This window comes from Budorcas taxicolor, chromosome 14, assembly GCF_023091745.1.
Source record: "Budorcas taxicolor isolate Tak-1 chromosome 14, Takin1.1, whole genome shotgun sequence".
In the NCBI taxonomy this organism is placed as follows: domain Eukaryota; kingdom Metazoa; phylum Chordata; class Mammalia; order Artiodactyla; family Bovidae; genus Budorcas; species Budorcas taxicolor.
Window position 1 is genome coordinate 78,750,713 of NC_068923.1, and position 23,220 is coordinate 78,773,932.

Here is a 23,220-nt window from a genome sequence, read left to right on the forward strand (position 1 = left end):
AACATAATTAAGCTATAAAGTCAGGAAGATTTTCAGAATTTGGGAGTCCTCAACACATAAGATAGTTGAAGGCATAAGAATGAAGAAGTCTTCTAAAGGAAGAGAAGCTCATGAAAGACAAGCAAAGGGCTTGAGAGATAATGCTGAGTTTATACTGTCGGTTTAGGAAGAGGAGGGGTATCAAACCGCTGAGAACAACGTGGATGTTCCTGTTCTCCAATATTTGCATTTTAGCTTTCTGTCAGAACTTAGGTTTTGTTTGTTTGTTTCTACTTAACGTGAAGTAGATATAAATGAATCTCAGTGCATGATCGAGTTTTTCCAAATGGCACATTGCTTGGTTTCTCAAACAGAATTTGTTAGTTTAGTTTTGTGGCCCTATTCCAGTTTATCTTTTGGTGAACGTTCTAAAGAACATTTTTTGGGTGATACTTATGTCACTGACTTGATTCTTCTGTGAATTTCATTTAAAAGCCAATGGCTGGGATATGACAACAAAAATATAAGTGACAAAAGAAAAAGATAAATTGGACTTCATCAAAATGAAAGCTTTTGTGTGTCATAGAAACTATCAAAAGAATAAAAAGAAAGCCTGTAGAATGAAGAAAAGTTAAGTTGAAAGTTAAGTCGCTCAGTCGTGTTTGACTCTTTGTGACCCTGTGGACTGTAGCCCACCAGGCTCCTCCATCCGTGGGATTCTGCAGGCAAGAATACTGGAGTGGGTTGCCATTTAATAATTGCAAATCATATATCTGATAAGGGATTAATATCCAGAACCTAAATAGAACTTATTTGGCTCGACAACAAAAACAGCCTGTATCACTAAATGAGCAAAGGACTTGAATAGAGATTTCTTCAAAGAAGATATACAGATGGCCAATAAGCACATGAAAAGATGCTAAACATCACTAGTTTTTCGGAAAATGTAAATCAAACCACAATGAGATACCACATATCCATTAGGATGTCTGTTAGCAAAAGGCGGGGGTGGGGGTGGGGGACAAGTGTTGATGAGAATGTGGAGAAGTTGCAACCCTGTACACTCTTGGCGTATAAAATAGTGCAGCCAATGCGGAAAGCATATAATTTGCACTTCCAAGTGCTCTCACAAGAATTGAGAGCAGAGACTCAAATACAGATCCCCCTTAATGTTTGATGAGGTTACGTCTTAAGTAACTCACTAGTTGAAACTATGATAAAGTCAAAAATGCATTTAATATACCTAACCTACCAAAACGCCTAGCTTAGTCTAGCCTACCTTAAATGTGCTCAGAGCACTTAGATTAGCCTGCAATTTGGCAAAATCATCTAACACAAAGCCTATTTTATAATAAAGTATGGAATCCCATGCAATTTGTTGAATGCTGTGCTGAACCATAGCATTCTGTGAAACACAGAATGGTTTTATAGGTACAGAATGGTTGTAAATGTATGGGTTCTTTACATCCCCGATCCCGTGGCTGTCTGCTGCTGTCACAGAGCTTCATGAGAGTAGCTCCTACCAAATGTTGCTAAGGCTGAGAAAAGGTCAAAATTCAAAGTACTGTTTCTACTGAATGTATTTCTCTTTTGTACTGTTGTAGCATTGAAAAATCCTAAGTTGAACCATTTGAAGTCAAGGACCATGTATCTATAGATGTTTATATACCAGTGTTCAGAGCATTATTCATAATAACCAAAAGGTGTAAACACCTTAATGTCCATTAACAAGTGAATGGATAAACAGAAGGTGGTGGTGGTGGTGGTGGTGGTGGTGATGGTGGTTGGGTGTGCGTATTTGCACGCACACGGTGGAATACCATTCAGTCTTAAATGAAATTCTGACATCTGGGACAATTTGGATGAACTTTGAAAACATTTTGCTAAATGAAATAAGCCAGACACAGAAGACATGATTCTACCTATATGAGGTGCCTAGAATAGGTGAATTCATTGTGACACAAAATAGAACAGAGATTCCATACTTTCTACCAGAAAGTAGAACAGGATTAGGAGAAGGGAGGAATGAGGAGTTAGTTTTTAATGGGTACAGAATTTCTGTTTGAGATAATGAAACATTTTTGGAATAGGGTGTTGATGATTGAATGACACTGTTCAGTTCAGTTCAGTCGCTCAGTCGTGTCTGACTCTTTGCGACCCCATGAATTGCAGCACGCCAGGCCTCCCTGTCCATTACCATCTCCCGGAGTTCACTCAGACTCACATCCATCCAGTCCATGATGCCATCCAGCCATCTCACCCTCTGTCGTCCCCTTTTCCTCCTGCCCCCAATCCCTCCCAGCGTCAGAGTCTTTTCCAGTGAGTCAACTCTTCACATGAGGTGGCCAAAGTACTGGAGGTTCAGCTTTAGCATCCCAAAGAACACCCAGGGCTGATCTCCTTCAGAATGGACTGGTTGGATCTCCTTGCAGTCCAAGGGACTCTCAAGATTTTTCTCCAACACCACAGTTCAAAAGCATCAATTCTTTGGCGCTCAGCTTTCTTCACAGTCCAACTCTCACATCTATACATGACTACTGGAAAAACCATAGCCTTGACTAGACGGACCTTTGTTGGCAAAGTAACGTCTCTGCTTTAGAATATGCTGTCTAGGTTGGTCATAACTTTCCTTCTAAGGAGTAAGCGTTTTTTAATTTCATGGCTGTAGTCACCATCTGCAGTGATTCTTTAAGAACAACTGGCCACCTTCAGTTTCATCAAACAATTTCTATTGCTTGAGTTTTAATTACCTAAAGCTTTACTTTGAATTCTTTAGGTTATTTTGGATAGTTGGTGCTTAGGATAACATTGTATGTATGTCCTTACATGAAAATTAGTAGTAATAGAATTTTTTTATTATTAAAAATATGATAATGCTCATTTCTAAAATATCCATCTGTGTTAGAAAAGCCTGCCTTTATTGCTGTGTTCTGCCTGCAGGATGAGGATGAGCTGGACTCCCACACCATGGTGAAGACGAGCTCGGAAAGCGTGGGAACCATGCGGGCCACAAGCACAATGAGTGAAGGGGCCCAGACCATGATCGAACACAGCAGCACTATGTTAGAGTCTGACTTGGGGACCATGGTCATAAACAGCGAGGATGAGGAAGAAGAAGATGGAACTATGAAAAGTATGTGGCTTTTTCCCCCATTGAATATTAATCTTCTGTTTTGAGAGTATGCTTCTATAGAAACCAGGATAGTTCTGTGTTACTTGTTACAGCCAGTTATGGAAAATTTTGTTTCTTGACTTTGTTTGATAGTCTAGAAAGACATGAACCTACAGAATAGAGAGCGACTCACAGACTTAGCAGATGAACTTATGGTTGCCAGAGGAGAAGGGATAGCTAGGGAGTTTGGGAAGGCCATGTACACACTGCTACACTCAAAATGGATAACCAGCAAGGACCTGCTGTATAGCACAGGGAACTCTGCCCAGTGTTATGTGGCAGCCTGCGTGAGAGGGGTGTTTGGAGGAGAACAGATCCATGTAAATGTATGGCTGAGTCCCTTCACTGTTCACCTGAAACTACCACAACATTATTAATTTGCTATACCCTCAATACAAAATGAAACGCTTAAAGTTTGGGGGGGAAAAAACAGTGAAAGAAGTATGGCACAAGTAAGTTTTCAGAATTTCTTTTAGTACAGCAGAAAGCCGCTCCTCTTTAACTGAGGGTTTATGGAACTTTTTCTATTGAAGGATACTAATCCAAAATTTAATTTGTAAAGTATTTTTGAGATAGAACGATAGAGATAAAAAAAATTCCTCACATTTGCTTTTCCGATTAAAAAAGTAAACCTAAAATTCCGTCCCAAATAATACAATATAATATTATTTCATGTTGTCCAAATTATCAGTGAAGCTGCTGAGGGAAGACATAAGGGCTAAGGTGGGAAAAGAAGAAACACTAGAAAGATGAATCAAGGGACAGAGATACTCATGCAGAACATTCAGCTTGCTGCATACTTACTACTGCTCGTCACGGAAGAGGCACAGTGCCAGGGGCGCTGCAGGGCTGAAAGGACGGTTAAAGCATTCTTTCTGATCTCCTTTGCTTACAGAGTGATGAAGACAGAGATACTTTCACAGGCTAGCATTTCTTTTTGTATAAACGTGGCCCTTTAAGATTGCAATTAACAATGTAGGACATTGTGATTTCTCAGTTACAGACAAAAGCAGATTAATTACCTCTTGATGCCTACTGACCTTTTTCTTCCCTCACTACTCTAGTCATATGTGGTCAGTGTCAGAGTCTAAGCACAGGCTGTTTTTCACTACATAGGACTTCTTCTGAAGGGCACAAAAGCAGCAGTATATGACTTCTTGCACTGTGGAGCCTATAAAGTTATAGTCAAGTGATTTGCTGATGGTGTAAAATGAATATAGGTAGGAATTTCCTCTCCAACATTTTTGTTTCTTTTTGCTGCTCCCCTCCCGCCCCATCCCCTCCAACACACACACCCCATGAGGAGGCTGCTTGGTAAGCTCATAGCTTCGAGTCATTTGTCTCACTGCCGTTGCTTTCTTCACATTCCTTAGTAAACATACCCGTTATGGTTGTATACTTTGAAAGGGAGGGTTGTAAAGCACAGGATGAAAACACTTTGCCAGATATTGATAGTTAATCCTGGGTGGAAAGAGGTGTGATTTTTTCTTTTTTTTTTAATCTTCCATGCTGATGGGTTTCCTGAGCCTTTGCCCTGGAAAGCAGTCTAACACTTGCATTCCTAGCTGAGCATATTACTAGAATAGGGCTTCTGAATGCTTAACATGCTAACAGACTACTCTGGATGGTCTTGTGGCCTCCAAAACCAGCTTATGTTAGGGTGCAAGTCATATGCCCGGTAGATTGAAAAGACAGATAAGGTCATTTACAGCACGCTTCCCATCAGCAGGTACCATCGGTTTTCCACAGCTGATAAAATTCTTCTAAGTCAGGTTTTCTGATTCTTAACAGACCAGTAAGATCATCGAGTGCTTCCTTCTATCTTCAGAGAGCTACCGAGTTCCTTATGACGCTACATAAACAACTTTTCCCATGCAGTCCATATAGTTGAACATCATCATTTAAACAGTAGTTAAAAAATGAGTATATATGGAATTGAGTTCACGTTAGATTACTCTGTTTCAAGGAAGAGATATGTTATAATGATTTATCAGACCTCATGCTTTAAAATAACTGATTTCCACGTTTTGTATAATGACTTTTAGCTTTGACAACCACAGTAAACATTCAGATTATGTCATAATTTTATATCCTAAGCATGATTTTTTTTGGTCACAGAAGTTTTATTGAAAGCTCATTTTTAAATGGAGCAGATAGCGGTTTATGTAGTTGCTTTATATGCTTGAGCAAGTTTTAAATCTCATGAGCCAAGTTTCCTTGTATTTTAAGTTGCACAATTTAGACATCATTCTATAATATGAGATTTCCATGTACCCAAAAATTGAACCAAGTGATGTTAGTGTAACCCCTGGTTTTGTCATACTGTAATATAGCAATAGTATAGAATGTAAAGAAGTTACTGAGGCAGAACTTACTTTCCGTGAAACTACATAATTAGTTTTAGTTTTGTCTTTCCTCATGATGTTAATCTTTTTTAAAATGTCTTAGATTAGTCGGTGTGAGCTCTTAGGTTATGTTAAAAGTTAAAGAAAGCCCCACATGGTAATATGTCTTCAGCATTTTTGTTCCCTAAAAAGATTATATATCTATATATTCCCTAAAATATGAAAGCATTTTATAGTTTTCAGTTTTCTTAAATATCTACAATGTTATATGCTGAAAATTCTGGTTTCCAACACCTTTACCATTGGAGCTTCAAAAGAGTTGCCCAATTTAATATTCTTAACAGTTTAAATTATGTCTGCATACTTTTTTATACCTATATCCATGAAGCTAGAAATTATAGGCCTGTTTTCCTTACTTCTTAGAAGTGTGATGACTTAACTCTAGGAAGCAAAGTTGTTAAAAGATCTTTTGAGGGAAATGGAGAAAATGACAGAAAATATTTAAATTTTTTTTTTTAATGGGCATAGACGTGGAGAGCGCATCCAGAGAACTCTGGTGCTTGCTTCCAGCAAGTTCCAGTGTTACTCTTACCGTCCCCACCCTGACTCCCCCCCGCCGCCGCCGCCGCCGCCTCTTCCCATTCCCACTTCCCTGGGCTTCTCCTTACTCACTGGATGTCGCTGCTTCAGCTCGGTAACCCAGGTCTTTCAGAATCTGGCATCAGCCAATATTTGCCAATAGATTTCTACTGCATTACATATTATCTTTTATCCAGACTAGTCTATGCCAGTTGGAATTATGAGGTTGACAGTAAGTGTAAGCAGGTTGGTTGTCATTAAGGAAATCAACATTTAGGATTTTTTTTTATCCAGAGGAAATAGATTAGGGTCAGGTCAGGAATCCATTGTCATTAAATTGATAAACTAGTAGAGGTTATTTCTTTGTGGGTAACTCTAGAAGAGCAAAACTCTTGCAGCAAAGAAAGAGTGGGGGCCTTTTAGCTTGTTCAGATCTGCCGTGTTCCTACAGTGGAACTTTCTGGCCTCTCAGAACTGGGGCTGGATTGGCATATAAGAAATCAAATGGCAAGGTGATGTAACGATCAGGGAACACTCAACTGATTCGATACCTCCTGACTAGGAGTATGATCAGTAATGTGTTGAGATAACTTGCAGGTGAGAGAATTGTATTCCACTGTTAGTGAAGTTTGATGTCTTTTTTTTAAGAAAATGAGGGAAATGCCATGTAAGCAAGATGAAGTTACTTTTTATTTTATTTTATTCATTTTTTATTTTCAGAAAAGAGAGTAGAAGGTAAATTTCTCAGGCTATAGCTGGCAACCCACTCCAGTACTCTTGCCTGGAAAATCCCATAGACGGAGGAGCCTGACGGGCTACATATAGTCCATGAAGTGGCAAAGAGTTGGACACGACTGAGCAACTTCACTTTCACAGCTATCATTAACTGCAGGTCTAGTGTGGGCTGAACGTTGTCCTTGGAACTTTACATACATTATCTCATTAACTTCTCACAAGGACTTTGCAAATAACGTTGTCACTATCATTTGTCACTAAAGAAACTGAGACTTGGGAACATGAAGTGACTTGTCCAAGATTTCATAGCAGATGAGTGGTAGACCCAATATACAGACCCAGGTGTGACCCCCAGATCACAGTATTGCTGTGGGCCAGTGAACCTGACATCCCCGTGGGCAGGCTGTCTAGAATATTCGTGAGTCCTTTAGGAAAGGAGACCTGAATTGTTACAAGTCAGCGTAGGTTAGTGGGAACAAATCATATCAGAGTAATTTTATTTCCTTTTTTGACAACATTGGTAAACCTCTAGATCAGAGAAACTGCTAGATTTGGATATCGTGTTTTATCATTTGAGGAACGTATTTTACAGTAGTTTTGATGATACCCTTGTAGACAGCATGTAGTATGACCAAGCTGATGCTTTTATTATGAGGGCTGAGCAGTTATACACATATAGGCTTGCATCAGTCAGTGTTTTTTGGAGGACAGAAACTACGCATTTTAAACACAAAAAGATTTAAGTCAGAGTTTTGGATATTAACAAAATCAGCAGAGAGGTTGAAAGAGAGGGCTGTGTAGGCTGGGCCTCCAAGAATGACTCCCACCCCCACAAAAGTGACTGTTATGGAACTACTACTATTACTACAGTCAGGAAGCTAGTGAATTCAGAGGCTGGCTTTGGCACTGCTGAATTCACTAATACAGATTGAGATCAAACCCCTGTTGCTATTCAGGGATTAGAAAGCTACCACTGAGGCTGCAGCCACCTTTTTAGCACCTGTGAGGCTGATGACTGGAGCTGGAATACTGCTGTAAAAAAAATCCCATGTCTACATAGCTGTGCTGCTGGAAGGAAATGGCTGCAATAGCAGGCCCCTGTTCTCTGCCTTTCCCAGTTGTGAGAGAGTACACTTACCCAGGACCCTAGGTGCAGGGTGTTACAGGAAATGTGTTTAGCTTTCCCGCCTGTACAATAAGAAGGCTCACCAGAGGCAATGGCAGTCGTTGCTTAGTTTTAGCCAACTGTTAGGCTTCCCTGGTAGCTTAGACAGTGGAGAATTTGCCTGCAGTGCTGGAGACCTGAGTTCGATTCCTCAGTTGGGAAGATCCCCTGGAGGAGGGAATGGCAACCTGATCCAGTATTCTTATCTGGAGAATCCCCATGGACAGAGGAGCCTGGCGTGCTACAGCTCATGGGGTCGCAAAGAGTTGGACATGACTGAGTGATTTCACTCTTAAACACGGTGAAAGAAAAATTCTTAGTTTAACTAAGAATTTAACAGTGGTTATTGCAGTGCTCACTACTCACACAGGAAATCATTCCTTCCATTTAACTAAAATCCCGGGCTTCGATTTGTCTATTTCCTTTTATTTTGCCCTCATTGGAGATGGAAAACAGCTGGTCACCATTTTCTGTGCCAGACCCCTTCATGTATACTTGGATACTTATTAAATTGTATCCTCAGACTTTTTCTGGCTGTACATTTCATTCCCTGGTGGCTCAGATGGTAAAGCGTCTATCTATAATGCGGTAGACCCGGGTTCAGTCCCTGGGTTGGGAAAATCCCCTGGAGAAGGAAATGGCAATCCACTCCAGGACTATTGCCTGGAAAATCCCATGGACAGAGGAGCCTGGTAGGCTACAGTCCATGGGGTTGCAAAGAGTCGGACACGACTGAGTGATTTCACTTTCTTTCACTTTTCTTTTAACCTTTGTGCAGGTATTATTTACTAAGCTTTTAATCTTTTTCTGAATAGCCTCTAGATCATCTCCATGTTGACTGTGTCCTCCTTTGTTTCATAGCAGAGTCTGATGTTAAGAAAAAGCTAATGTTAGTAGCTTCTGGACTAACATCCTGGTTTACACATGCACATACACACACACACGTATGTATACACACATACACACACTGACTCGCCTCAGTCATGTCTGACTCTTTTGACCCCATGGACTATAGTCCGCCAGGCTCCCCTGTCCATGGGGAGATTCTTCAGGCAAAAAAGTGGGTTGCTGTGCCCTACTCCAGGGGATCTTGCCAACGCAGAGATCAAACCTGCGTCTCGTAACATCTCCTGCACTGCTAAGCGGGTTCTTTTCTATTAGTGCCACCTGAAAAGCCCCTTCTATATAAACCCTATTCACTGTACTCTTGGCAACAAATTAAAGGACAGATTTTCTGGATCATTAATCAGGTGGAACACCCACATCTTAAATATTTTTAGAAAAAATTAGATAATATTCAAAAACCATTTGATAATGAAATATATTATGCTAAGTGAAGTGAAGTGTTAGTCACTCAGTCATGTCCAACTCTTTGCAACTCCGTGGACTGTAGCCTGCCAGGCTTCTCTATCCATGGGATTTCCCAGGCAGTAATACTGGAGTGGGTTACCATTTCCTACTCCAGATATTATGCTAAAGTGATGATGATTTCATTTCTACATTTGACTGTCTTTGTCATACTCATGTTAAGAAATTAAAAATTAAATAGATTATATTTGTTAGATTATTCTAAAAATTCTATTGTATATTTAAATTTTCATGACAGTTTTTCATCTCTTTAGAAGTCATGTGTAAATTAGAATAGCTAGTGAATAATTATGAGTAGACTGGCATATTTTGTAAAAGGTATGATGTACCATACAATTTACTTTCCTTGTGTGTGTTTTAGGGAATGTTTGAAGGAGAGGAAATAATTTTTTTCTTTAAAATTTCACATACACAAAAGAATATAGTGGTGATTATTTTATTCCTTATTGCTAATGGGATTTTAGTTCAATAGCAACTAGTTGAAGAAATTGGGACCAAAATTGAAGGATGAAGTAATTTTGACCATTAAATTTATTATTAAAATAAAAAATATATTTTTATAAGATAGGGTCAGAATTCAACCATAACTGGAGAAATTGATGTCAATTTTATATGATTATTTTCTGTGTGTTTAAAAAAAGTATTCACCATAGCAACCACAATCACATATGACAGTGGTTACTGTCTTGAGATTTCCTGCTTCACTCTCCTGTTGGAGGGCCTCCTATTTCTTTTTTTAAAAACAAATTGTAAGTCAGAAGCATCATCCTCTTTGTCTGTGAACACGAGCCTCCTTGGAGACTCAACTGCGCTCTGTAGACACATGTTTCATATGGTGTAGTTAAGTATGACTGGCCAATTACAGCTGCTCCATCCCATTAACTTTTAAAACATGTGTGGGCGTGCTCAGTCGTTAGCTCCTCTGTCCATGGGATTCTCCAGGCAAGAATACTGGAGTGGGTTGCCATTCCCTTCTCCAAGGGATCTTTCCAGACCCAGGAACCTGCATCTCCTGCATTGGCAGGCAGATTCTTTACCACTGTGCCACCTAGGAAGCCCAACTTTTAAAATATACCTAACCTGTTTTCCTCCTTATAAATTAAAAATTGTTTTTAAAATTTTCTGCGTATGTAAAAAGTGTATACTCTAGACGTTGATAGTAGGTTTTAAACTAAATGATGGAAAGTAGTTAAAACTATAAGCACATACATTTGAAAAAATTGTTTAGAGGGATGTCTTGGTAAATGATACCTTGTTTTGACATCATCCAAACAGAAAAATCTAACGAAACAGACTACTGTTAAGTTGCTTCAGTCGTGTCCGACCCTGTGTGTCCCCATAGACGGCAGCCCACCAGGCTCCCCTGTCCCTGGGATTCTCCAGGCAAGAACACTGGAGTGGGTTGCCATTTCCTTCTCCAATGCATAAAAGTGAAAAGTGAAAGTGAAGTCGCTCAGTCGCGTCCGACTCTTAGCGATCCCATAGACTGCAGCCCACCAGGCTCCTCTGTCTCTGGGATTTTCTAGGCAAGAGTACTGGAGTGGGGTGCCATTGCTTTCTCCGATGAAACAGACTACCTCCTTTTATTTCAGTTGATTTTTGGACTTCTGTTAACTTTCTGTGAAAATGTTTATTTCTAATGTAGAAATGGGTTATTTTTGAAAATTTTGAGTGTGGACTCTTGACAGTCATTTTACCATAGATTTTGAGATCAGCCTGAAATGTAGTGATAATCGAACCACTAAGTAGTAGTGAATTCCAAGTTTCAAATTGAGGTGTTATGTAGTTGCAGTTAAAATCGAAGGTTGCTGCTCCTATATCTTCCTATATCCTCTGCTTGGGAACAGAAATGTAATAATTAGGGACCAAATTTGGTAATAGGTACCAGAAGAACCAAATAACAATGGGTTAAATAGAGTGGGATGAATTTCTTTTCTCATTTAACAAAAAATCCAGAAGCAGAGTGTCCTACATTGGTAGAGTGATTTCATGACATCATTAGAGAGTCTTTCTTTAGGGTAGATTCTTTCATCTTTAGGGTAGTACTCTCATCTTCCTGCTTGCAGAATAACTGTCAGATCTTCAGCTGCTAAGTCTGTACTCCAGGCAGAGAAGAGCAAGAAGAAACAGAGGGGCGATGCATGTATCAAGAAAACAGAGTTTTCCTAGGATCCTTCTTCTTATGTGTCACTGGTCAAAACTGAGTTACATGGCCTCTCCTCCCCACAGGAGAGACCCCTGTCATCTTCCGAAAGGGAGAGCCTCTGGATGTTAGGTTATGATTTGTTCACTGTGAGACCCTAGGGTGTTTGTGGTGGCTCCTATAACTGGGAAAGGAGCTTCTGATTAGGATCAAGTTAGAAGGAGGCTCAGGACTGTTGTGAATGCAAAAGGAGATTCCTGGAATAAAATTTCTCAGCAATGTCCTTGTTTTCTTCTGTCAGCCCCAAGTATTGTTCTGCCTCTTTCCTTCCTTTTGCCACCACTCATTTCTTATGGGACTTTTACTTTGGCTGATTGCAGAAATGTTTACAAAATTGCCTCATAGCTCATCCTGAGCCAATAGTGTTATCTAGTTTTCATAATACTAACTATAGTTTTAAGCTACATTAGTGCTATTACAAATACACTCTGGATTGTCCGTGTTACTGTTAGCAGTGTTATGTCCGATTTTAGAGGATCATTTAGAGACTGGAATGTCTCCATAGGCCAGTAAACTAGATGGTGATGTGTCTCAAAAACATGTCATATGAAAGGAGCTGTCGATGTTTCACCCGAAAAAGATAGCCAAAATGGAGCCATTATCTGTCTTCAGATATCTGAAGGACTGGTGTATGAAAGAGAAATTCATTTGAAACAGGAGTTTAAATTGTAAAAAGACATACTTCAAGTTCACAGTTTAAAAAAGACTTTCTGTAACTTAGAATAGCCCAACAGGCTTCCTTGTGGAGAAGTGTACGTCCTGTCACAAAAAAGTTTTAAGATGACAGGTAACTTATTATGTGGAGAACTGCATAGGGAAGTGTCTTTGTGGTGGTCACTTACGGTTTTTTTGAACTTTTTAATTTTTGTACTGAGGTATATAGCAGATTAACAATGTTGTGATAGTTTCAGGTGAGCAGTGAAGGGAACTCAGCCATACAGATAGATGGATACTTAGTATCTTTTTGGGGGACACTGGGGCTTTAAGGAATCAAGTTTGAAAATCACTGGGAAAGTCTAGTTATTCTATGTTTATTCTCTACTTTAATCATTCAGCATAGGAAATGAGGAGTCACTGAAAGATCCTAAACAGAAGAAAAACATGATTTGATTTGTGTTTAGAAAGGTCACTACATCGTCCGTGTGACTAAAATAAAAACTGAGGTAAGGCACGGACACCAGTTTGGAGGATGTGCTACAGTGGCCTCGGCAAGAACAGACTAGAAGCTTAGCTAAGACAGTAGCGGTGGCAGATAGAGCAGTAGCATTAAAAATCTGATGATCAGTTTGGTTTGATGGGAAAAGAGAGTCTGGGTTCATTCTCAACTTGATCACTTTGGGGATTAAGTAAAGAATGTTAACTTTGGCAGACAAAGAACATCTGGAGAAGCCTCAGGCTTGAAGGAAAAGATCTTGGATCTAGCTTTAGAACTGGTAAATTCAGGGTAACTCTAATTCACCGCAGGTCCAGGAATTGAGCCGTTGGAAAGTTAGAGAACCTAGGAGCAAGGTCTGGGCTGGAGAAATAGCATTAGGGGGCACAGGTGAAAATATGACAGGTGAAACCATGGGAGTTGCAGGAGGAGGTAGAGTCAGCTAGAGAGACTGAGGAAGTAGCCAAAGAGGCTCAGGAGGAAGCTGGGCGAGTCTTAGCAGCCACAACTCCTCACAGCTGATGCTGGTCCACAGGGACAACAATGTCGGCTTGAAGGTTTTATGGACAAAGGCTGAGGTATAAAATGTTTCCTTTCTTTGACAGATTTCAAATGTATTTGAAATGATTTTCAATAAAATTATGATAAAGATTCTGCCGAAATTCTGAGATGATTCTACAATCTAAGGATATTACAGATCTCTGCCTTATCATTGGGTGAAGGCAATCTATTTGCCTTAGATATTTTTGTTATTTCATTCTTATTTTACTTACTATATTTTCTTCATTAACTATGCTGTCCTTAAATCTGACTAGTGAAAATGTATTACAGTAATAAAAAATCATATTTTAATAAAGCTTATAGTTCTCTTAGTAAATGTAAGAACTTATGCCTCCTTGTGTTCTTCATTTACCTAAGGAAATGCAACTTCAGCACAAGTACAAAGGCCATCTTTCATGGATTACTTTGATAAACAGGACTTCAAGAATAAGAGTCATGAAAACTGTAATCAGAATATGCATGAACCCTTCCCTATGTCCAAAAATGTTTTTCCTGATAACTGGAAAGTTCCTCAAGATGGAGACTTTGACTTTGTAAGTACATTTTACTTCTTCCATATTTCTTTTCTCTTTGTTTTGTCATCCTAGAAAGAAATAGGTTGTGTGTGTGTGTGTGTGTGTGTGTGTGTGTGTGTGTGTGTATGCACTTGTGTATGATTAAAATTATGGATTATATTTTAATACTCAGTGTGTTACCATATATGGGTAGAAGAGTGGTGAAATTGTAGTCTGTTTGTTGAAATGTAGTTTCAGAGAAGTGTAAGTAACTGCTCATGGTTAAATAAATTATAGCCCAAATTTAAAGAAACACTTAGGACTCTAGAACAAAACTGATAACTATTTCAGAAGATGTTTTAAATGATGCAAATATGAGATATTTCTGACAGTAAATTAAATTTCCTAAACAAATGATGCAAATGTATTTATGACATAGACATTGAGGAATTTGCCTCAGCTTTGAAAGTTAACTTAAATAGTTTCTTACTTAAGTGTTGATTCCACTTGTTTTGTCAGAAAAAATAGTCCTGTTCTATGTCTAGTTAGAAATCTAAGTGAGTAGTGAAAGTCATTCAGTCATGTCCGTCTCTTTTCTACCCCGTAGACTGTAGCCTGCCAGGCTCCACTGTCCATGGAATTCTCCAGGCCAGGATACTGGAATGAGTAGCTATTGCCTTCTCCAGGGGATCTTCCCAACTCAGGGATCAAACCCAGGTCTCCTGTATTGCAGGCAGATTCTTTTACCATCTGAGCCACATAAAAAACTTGTCTATTGCCTCTTGTTACATTTTCTCCTTATTTTTTCTTTCTCCTTATTATTTCTTTTAAAGAACACATATAATACTAGATAAAGAATTCTAAAATAACTCTTTCTACAATGTGAGAGAATAAATTTTTCAAGTGAGTTCTTTAATTGGGTAGAGATTTTTATTAAGTAAATTTTTGTTTCAGTATGTATTACATATTTGTAATTTTATATTTGCATTTCCATTTTGGAGAAGGAAATGGCAGACCACTCCAGTATTCTTGCCTGGAGAATCCCATGAACAGAGGAGCCTTGTGGGTGTCCCTGGGGTTACAAAGAGTCAGACACAACTGAGCACGCACACACATAAACAGCATTTATTTTTGCCTATTTCTCTGTAAGATTTTCACTTAAAATAACTATAGCTATATTTGTTAATAAATACATTTTTGTTATAAAACATAAAATTTTAGATATATGTGTATCTTAAAAATTTTTAAGTATTATCAAGTCATTTTGCTTAGACACCAAGCCTCTAAATGCTTTGGGATTATAGATATTTTTAATGTTAAATACTTTTCTCCTAAATATTGTGATTATTTAAGTTTTTTAATAATCAGATAATAAAGTTTCAAAATCTCTCAGTAAATTTAGCACTGATTGCTAGCAACTATTAGCAATAGCACAGGTTAGTCTGAAATACACTAATTATAGTATCTCCTTACTGTTTTTTCAATTTTGAGGTTATAAATTAGAAATCTGTATTTCTACACTTCTAATACAATTTAATTTTATGCTATCTCCTTTGAAAATATGTATAAATTATTTTGAATTTTGCCACTCAAGCTTTAAATCATTCATGAACACAATGAATAATGTAGAGTACTTGGCATCAAAGAACTCTGTCTTAACTCAGTCAGAATAAATCTTAACAGCCTCTGGAAAACAGTTTGAAATGAGCACAAAGTAATGAATAAATAATCATAGTTGAGAAATAGCAAATAAAATGATTTAGTTCTGTTTTGGTTAGTCTTTGCTGCCACCCCCAAAATTTAGTAGCTTAAAATAACTATTTTATTTGCTTACAATTTTGTGGGTAAGCAGTTTGCCCAGGTTCAGCTGAGTGGTTCTTCTACTAGTCTCACCTGGAGTCTGTCACGTGGCTGTAATCATCTAGCAGCTTGACTGGAGCTAAATGATCTCCAGAATCACTCATGTCTGGCCATTGTGCTAAGAGTTGTCTAGGCTATATCACCCTATCATGCAAGCCTGGAAGTTTTATGTTGTGGTAGCAGTGTTCCAAGAAGGTGATAGAAGAAGTTGCAAGGTCTTTTGAGCCCTACGTTTAGAATTCAGTATCATAAAAAAAATGAGTACTTAGAAATAACCTTAACCAAGGAGATGAAAGACCTGTACACTGAAAACTACAGTGTATTGCTGAAAGAAACTAAAGAAGACACCAGTACATGGAATGACATCTCATATTCATGGATTGGAAGACTTAATTTGGTTAAGATGTCAGCATTGTCCAAAGCAAACTACAAATTCAATATAATCTCTATTAAAATCCCAATGTCGTTTTTTTTACAGCAGTAGAAAAATCCATGTAAAATTCATATGGAATTTCAAGGGACTTGAATAGTCTGAACAACCTTGAAAAAGAGAAACAAAGTTGGAATTCTCATCCTCATTTCAGATCTGTTACAAAGCTACAGGAATCAAAACAGACAGACATGTAGACTGATGGAATGAATAGAAAGCCCAGAAATAAACCATCACATATACAGTCAAATGAGTTTTCCACAAGGGTACTAAGACCATTCAATGAGGAAAGGATAGCCTTGTCAAGAAGTAATGCTGGAAAAACTGAGTAGCCACAGCAAAAGAATGAATTTGGCCCTTTACCTTACACAATATACAATAATTAACTCAAAATGAGTCAAGGATCTAAATAAGTATAAGAACTGTATCTGTAAAACTCATAGGAAAAGCAGGGGGAAAGCTGTATGACTTTGGATTTGGCAGTCGTTTCTTAGATATGACACCAAAAGCAGAGGCAACAACAACAAAAAAATAGATAAACTGAACTAAAACTTTTGTGCATCAAAGTACACTATCAGCAGACAAACATCAGCCCACAGAATGGGAGAAAGCATGTAAGTCATATATCTGATAAGGGGTTAGCACCCAGGATACAACTAAATGGGAGAAGGCAATGGCACCCTACTCCAGTACTCTTGCCTGGAAAATCCCATGGGCGGAGGAGCCTGGTAGGCTACAGTTCATGGGGTTGCGAAGAATCGGATAGGACTGAGCGACTTCACTTTCACTTTTCACTTTCACGCATTGGAGAAGGAAATGGCAACCCACTCCAGTGTTCTTGCCTGGAGAATCCCAGGAACAGAGGAGCCTGGTGGGCAGCAGCGTACAACTAAATGACTATAACTCAACAACAAAAAACTAAGCAACCCAATTTACAAATGGTCAAAGTACTCCAATAAATATTTCTCCAAAGAAGGTATACAAATGGCCAGCAAACAAGTGAAAAGATTTGTTTGTTATCATCAAATAATGATTTCCTTAATCATTAAGGAAACACAGGTCCAAACCATGAGATACTATTTCACACCCATTAATTATATAAACACACACACACAGACAGAAAATAAGTGTTGGTGAGGATGAGGAGAATTTAGAAGGAACCCTTCCTTGTGCACTGCACGTGGGAATGTAGATTGGTACAGCTATGGATAACAGTATGGCATTCCTCAAAAAAATTGAACATAAATTACCATGTGATCCAGCAATTCCATTTCTGGGTATATACCCAAAAGAAATGAATAAAAGCAAAGACCTGAATAGGTATCTGTATATCCACATTCATAGCAGTGTTATTCACAGTTGCCAAAAGATGGAAGCAACCCAGTGTCCATTGATAGATGAACAGATAAACAAAATGTGATATATACATACAATGAAATATGCTTCAGCCTGAAAAGGAAGGAAATTTTTACACAAACCATAACATGGATCAATGAACCGTGAAGATAATAAGCTAAGTGAGATAGCCAATCACATAAAAGGATTCTGTGTGATTCCACTTACATGTGGTATCTAGTCTATCTAATTCATAGAAACAAAATAAAATGGTGGTTGCCAGGTACAGGGGAAAGGGGAAGTAGAGAGTTATTATTTTTTGAGTGCAGAACTTCAGTTTTGGAAGATGAGAAAAGTCCTAGGAATGGAGTGTCGTGCTGGTAGTGCAATAGTGTAAATATACTTAATGCCACTGAACTCTACACTTTAAAGTGGTTATACTTGGTCGCTATATGTCACAAGGCCAGTCCAGATTCAAAGGATGTGGAAATGGATTTTACCTTGTGATGAGGAGAATAGCCAAGTTGCACTGCAGAGGGTCCTGTGAAGTGAATGAGAATTATTGCAGTCATTTTTGTGAGTAATCTATGAAAGTTGTCATAATGAAAAATTCAGCAGAATTTAGAGTGATGAATTTAGGAAATCAGAGGCCATTAGTGGTTTGGGCAAGGGCCATCTCATACCCCACTTTTAGAATATTCACACACAGCTTTTGACATGTGGCCTTCTACTGTCCCTTTTAAGCTCATTCTAGTTTTGAGTCAGAGCATCAGTTTTTCCAGTGGCCAACTTCTGATAACATTTTCCGCCCGTCATAGATTTTGCAATCCTTCTATCTGGAAATTCCAAAATTTGATAGAAAACATTAGCTTAACAAATGTCCTGTTTTCTGGTTTGGATTGTGCTAGGTGCTATGAGTTTAAATATGTGTGTGTGTGTGTGTGTGTGTGTGTGTGTATACATTTGTTAAGACAAAATATAAGTTAGTAAAGTGTTAAATTGTAATCCAGAGCAATAATTCAGATATCATGTGGTTTTACTAAGAGGAGGACTCAGTAAAGGTTGGAGAAGGGAAGGCTGGCAGTACGAAGGATGATGCATGTAATAAAAAGCTTAGAGGTAGGAAATGACAAGATATATTGGGTGACGATGATGTGGAGACCTTCAAGTGCATTTGGAATAATACAGGAGATAAAATGGAAAGCTAGGTTCGGGTCAAATGGTGGAAGCCTTAAATGTAAGATTGCAAAGTCTGAAGTTTTATTTCCTAGAAAGTGGAAAACCAACTGAAGTATTTTAGGTTGGAGAATGGCACGATGAAAAGAGTTTTAAGAATACTGGTCTTGATGGTAGCATGCAGAACTGATTGACAGAAAAAGACTAGAGGTGGGGGAATCAAGTGTGTGAAATAGACTTTAAATAATACAGTAATAAAATGGAAAAGAAGCAGCAAAAACAGGGAGAGACGTAGGAGACACTAGAAAGCTTAATCAGCAGAAATAGCTGACTTACTAAAGAGACTATATTGGTTAAGATGAGGAGCTAAATAATGGAAAGTGAAACTTAAAGAGAGAGACAGAGAAGGAAAATAAATTCAGAGCTGGGAAGATTCTCCATGAGATCATATGACTGGATTTAATTTTTTCAGGATTATTTCTTTTCTGACTTACACAGGGCATGTAGCTGTAAGAAGGGAGAGGGGAGGGGGACAGAATGACCAGAGCAGGCGTTCTTCCTTCTCCAGCGTTTACCGCACCTCTGAACTGCTCAACCCTCTCATCACTTGGAGGAAAGTGAAAAATGTTTGCAGTAGCTACTGAGGGAATGCAAATGGGAATAACTAAGAGATGAAGAAAGAAATCATTGCCAGAAGATGAATAAAGAATTGCTAAGAGAAGCAGTGAGTGTGTTGAAAAAAAGGAAGAGTGTGTAAGAGGCTAAAATAGAGTAGGACAAGAAGAAGCAAAGGTGGGACAAAGTGTAAAGAATGTAATAAAATATTTTGCTTACAAAACAAGAAAATGGACTAAAAGCAAAGACCAGTTTCCATTTAAGACCCCAGCTGGTGTTGATAAGGGAAATCTGGTCTTATTTATTCCGTTGTATATTAGATATAGAATGTTAAAAATGTGACTCATCAAAGTATAAAGTGTGTGCAGGTTTCTGTGCTTATCTCCCCTCTTTATGATGGATCTCAAGGACACCTTCTAAAAGAATTAGATTTTATATGATTCCTGTGTCTATGAAATACAAGTTGCTTGAAACTATCAAAAGTCATTTTGACTGCATTTACAGGACATGGAGGGCTTTTCCTTGTGCCTTAAGAAAAAGAGTTTTCAAAAAAGAAAAACGAAAGCAAATACTTCTGTCTGTCTTTTGTAGTATTCAGAGCAGATTCCAAAAGGGCAAAACTTAACTCGGAAAGACACCTGCCAGACAGATGTGCAGAGTAGGAGGCATTCTTTATCTTGAAGTCTGCATGCAGCTTAATTTGTGTATTTTCTTTAGCATTTGTCTTTTAGATTTTCTGTCGGTTGTTTCCTGTTATGTTCCTGGATATAAGGAGATGATAAGAGAAATAATTTGTGATTTTACCATCTTGAAGGTAGCATAAAGATAAGATAAAATGTATTGAGGCTAACTGAACCAATTATTTTAACTCTACTAAATAAAGTTCTATTTAGGGTGTGGCTATGAAAATTTCTAACACAAATGTAAAAGGCAAATCTGTTTATTACAGCACTCATCTAATGTTTCAGTTTTTGTTAGAATTATTTCCAAACAGATTTAGCATCCAGATTGTTTAGTGTTAATTGGAGAGCATGTATGAAGATCATGTTTTGCAAAAATTACACTGTCTTTCATACTTAAATAGATATTCTTTGTGTAATGTAAAGATTTTGGAATAAGAACAAAAACTTTAAAAGCCATCTGTTAATCCACCATATTGGTTCCAAATTTTAAAAAAGGAATTGGATTGACAGTAATTGCTAGTATAAGAGGAATTAGATAAATCAGTTATTTATTTATTTTTTGTTTTGCTTTTGACTCAAACTGAAGGTACTGTTAATTGTAAGGTAACTTTTAAAAATTTTCTTTAGTATTCAGTTTGTGTTGCTCTTTTGAGCTAAGGGACACAAAAATCTGCCATGGCAACACTGGAGAAACAGTCTCCATAATGGTGGCAGAAGGCAGATAAAGTCCTCTCCTTCAAGTATAAATGTGCCCTGAGCTTTGCTGAGTTTTTTACAGTTCTTCCTCCGACTCTGGATTGGCAAATCATTAGTGATGGGGGGGGGCGGGGGGGAAACACAAAACCCAAGAAACCTCAGTGCTGCCAACTACAGAAAGCGGTAAACCAGGAGGAAGTACCCAGCCTGCTTCTAGAGCCACAGGGGCATTTTAGGCATCTTCCCCTCTTAGGATCTTTTCTGCCCACCAGAGCAGCCAGCAGCGGTGGAGGGTGATGAAGTGGAGATAGTGGTGGGGTCCAGGAGCCCATGCAAATGCTTGTAGTGATGCCAGGCCTTTGGAAAGCCCTCAGCCACCCAGGCCCTTTAGAGAGCCTGGAGGTAAAAACTTCAGCCAACAGCCTCTGCCAGTTTTCAGCAGCATCGCAGTATGCTACCATCTGCTTTTGCTACTTAAATACCCAAGAGCGCCTTTGCTCTTTAAAGAGATGCTGGCTCACAACTTCCCTCGTGGTGCACTCCTGAGTCAAAGAACTGCCTGTTCTCCTCAGACCCTAGTTGTGTGCACCAAGGAAAGCACTTCCGCCGAGGGAAGTCTTTAAGCATATTGTCATCGATTAGTTTTGCATTAATTAAATGATTCCTGTCAAGTATTTCCAGATGTTTGCAAGAGTATTACCCCCATATGAGAAGATAACTGTAGATCCTTCAGATTTATTTCTTCTTGGGTAAAGAAGAAATAAACACAGAATCTCAAGCTCTTGAGTGGCCAGCCCTGGAGAAGCATTTATGATCACAGGTGTACGTGCAGCCTGAACTGGAGCGTTTGTGGCACACGGTGCTTTCGCTGCTCACTCTTCCCTTCCAGCGCCAACAGGAAATTAAAATTAATGAGAACCCTGCACTTTGAAACACTTGCAAAATTCTTGACTGTTGCAGTCCTTCGCCAGCTCACGAAATCTGGGCTGGCAGTTGCATCCAACAGATGGTTTGCTGGGTGCACAGTTGCAGCGTGTGATTGTCTAGGTCCGTGTTGACTTTTTATAAGATTTTGGCCATCAGTCTACTGCAGCATTAAGACAGTCGTAACCTTTGTTTTGAAAGAGTGGGGGCCCTTCTTCAAAGATAAGCATTCATAGACAAGTAGGGAAAAAAATATTAATGGTCACCAGGCAGCTAAACTGAATTTAATTAATTCTGTGGTAAAGACCACAAAAACTTTAGCATCTCTAAACCCTTGCACTGTTTTTTCCCTCAGTATAATTTAATCCATTTGGACACCTAAGGTAGAGTGAGCATTTTGCTTTCTATTCCTAAATAGGCTGTTAAAGGCTTCCAAAATTTCAGATTTGTTTTGGTGCTTGTGTCTAGGCAAGATCTACTGAAACATTAAGCTAATTCTGCTTGCTTAGGTAATTAATGCCTTAGGTTAAAACTCACTATATCATCATTTCCTTTACAAATTAAAGTGAGCAGGCCTGTACTTCGTGGATTAATTAAGATAGAAAGCGCAGGTGCAGTGTGTGGGTTCTTGTCACCATGTTGGAATTTATTACGATGTTTAAAGCACGTGGCAAAAAGAAAAATGGTTTCCCAAAGGGTTGTAAAAAGCCTAAACTTTGCTCATGGTAATTTATTCTTTTAAAACTGTCGTTTATCTAGAAGAGTGTGTTGAAAAATTGGCTACTTTACATTTTAAAACAACGATGTTAATACTCTTAAGCATGTTGTGGCTAATGTTGATGTCTTAGGAAGTTATTTTGGCTAAGTGCACTTTTTGTTCATAACCTCATTTTGAATGTTTAGTCAATAAGCAGTGGAGACTGCTGGGTGATTATGTGAAAAAAACATGTTAAGAACCAACAGTGGAATTTAGGATTATAGAATGGACAATAAAACTTATTGCCTTCTAATTTAAGACCCATGTCTCTCAGTATTTACTTCTTAAATGAGCCATGAGACTTCAAACAAGTTGTTAGGATTGACTGAACCTCACTAGTTATCAGGCTGTGTTGACAATAGAAGAGTCCTTTTTTTAGTTTAACCATCCTAAATGAAATGTCTTCAAGTCTGAAACTGTGTGTGTACATTCATGCTTGATTCCGATTTAGTGTCAGAGCCCTTCCCGTAACTGATTCCATCATACTTCCTGATCTGTATCTTTCACAGTTACAGGTACGTAGTTCATTTTGGGTCCATTAGATTTGTTGGCCTGGTTAAACTAATGTACCTTTCTCTCTCGTCGTAATTTTAGGTTGGAAACTTTTTCCATTCTACCTCTCATTTGTTAAATGTAGAAAGCTTTCATTAGGCTGGATCCTTTGGATTAGAAGACATTCCAGTAAATTACAACTTTTTAAAAGTCAAAACCTAGTTGTCTTGATTCAGAACCAGACTAGTTTTACTTTATAATTTTGTCCATCAATAATAGAACCATCTTTCCAGAAATATAGACAGATCATACAGAGATAAGCAAAAGAGGATATCAAACTAACATATAGTAGCAGATAAAAGAATTTTGATATAGAGATACTTAATTATATTGATTTATTTTTAAGACACATTTTAATGGCTTTTAACAAAGGAGCTTTTTTTTCCCCTTCATGAATTGAGTAATGGTGCATATTAAATTTGATATGCAGTATACTCA

At 38.3% G+C, this 23,220-nt stretch overlaps 1 protein-coding gene across 1 annotated transcript in view; it reads left to right on the forward strand.

Moving 5' to 3' along the window:
* STK3 (serine/threonine kinase 3) overlaps positions 1 to 23,220 on the forward strand; it is a 310,910-nt gene that overhangs the window by 225,749 nt on the left and 61,941 nt on the right. The window contains exons 9-10 of the mRNA XM_052651953.1: positions 2,920 to 3,112; positions 13,618 to 13,793. Coding sequence (XP_052507913.1) covers positions 2,920 to 3,112; positions 13,618 to 13,793 — 369 coding nt within the window. The remainder of the gene's footprint in view (positions 1 to 2,919; positions 3,113 to 13,617; positions 13,794 to 23,220) is intronic.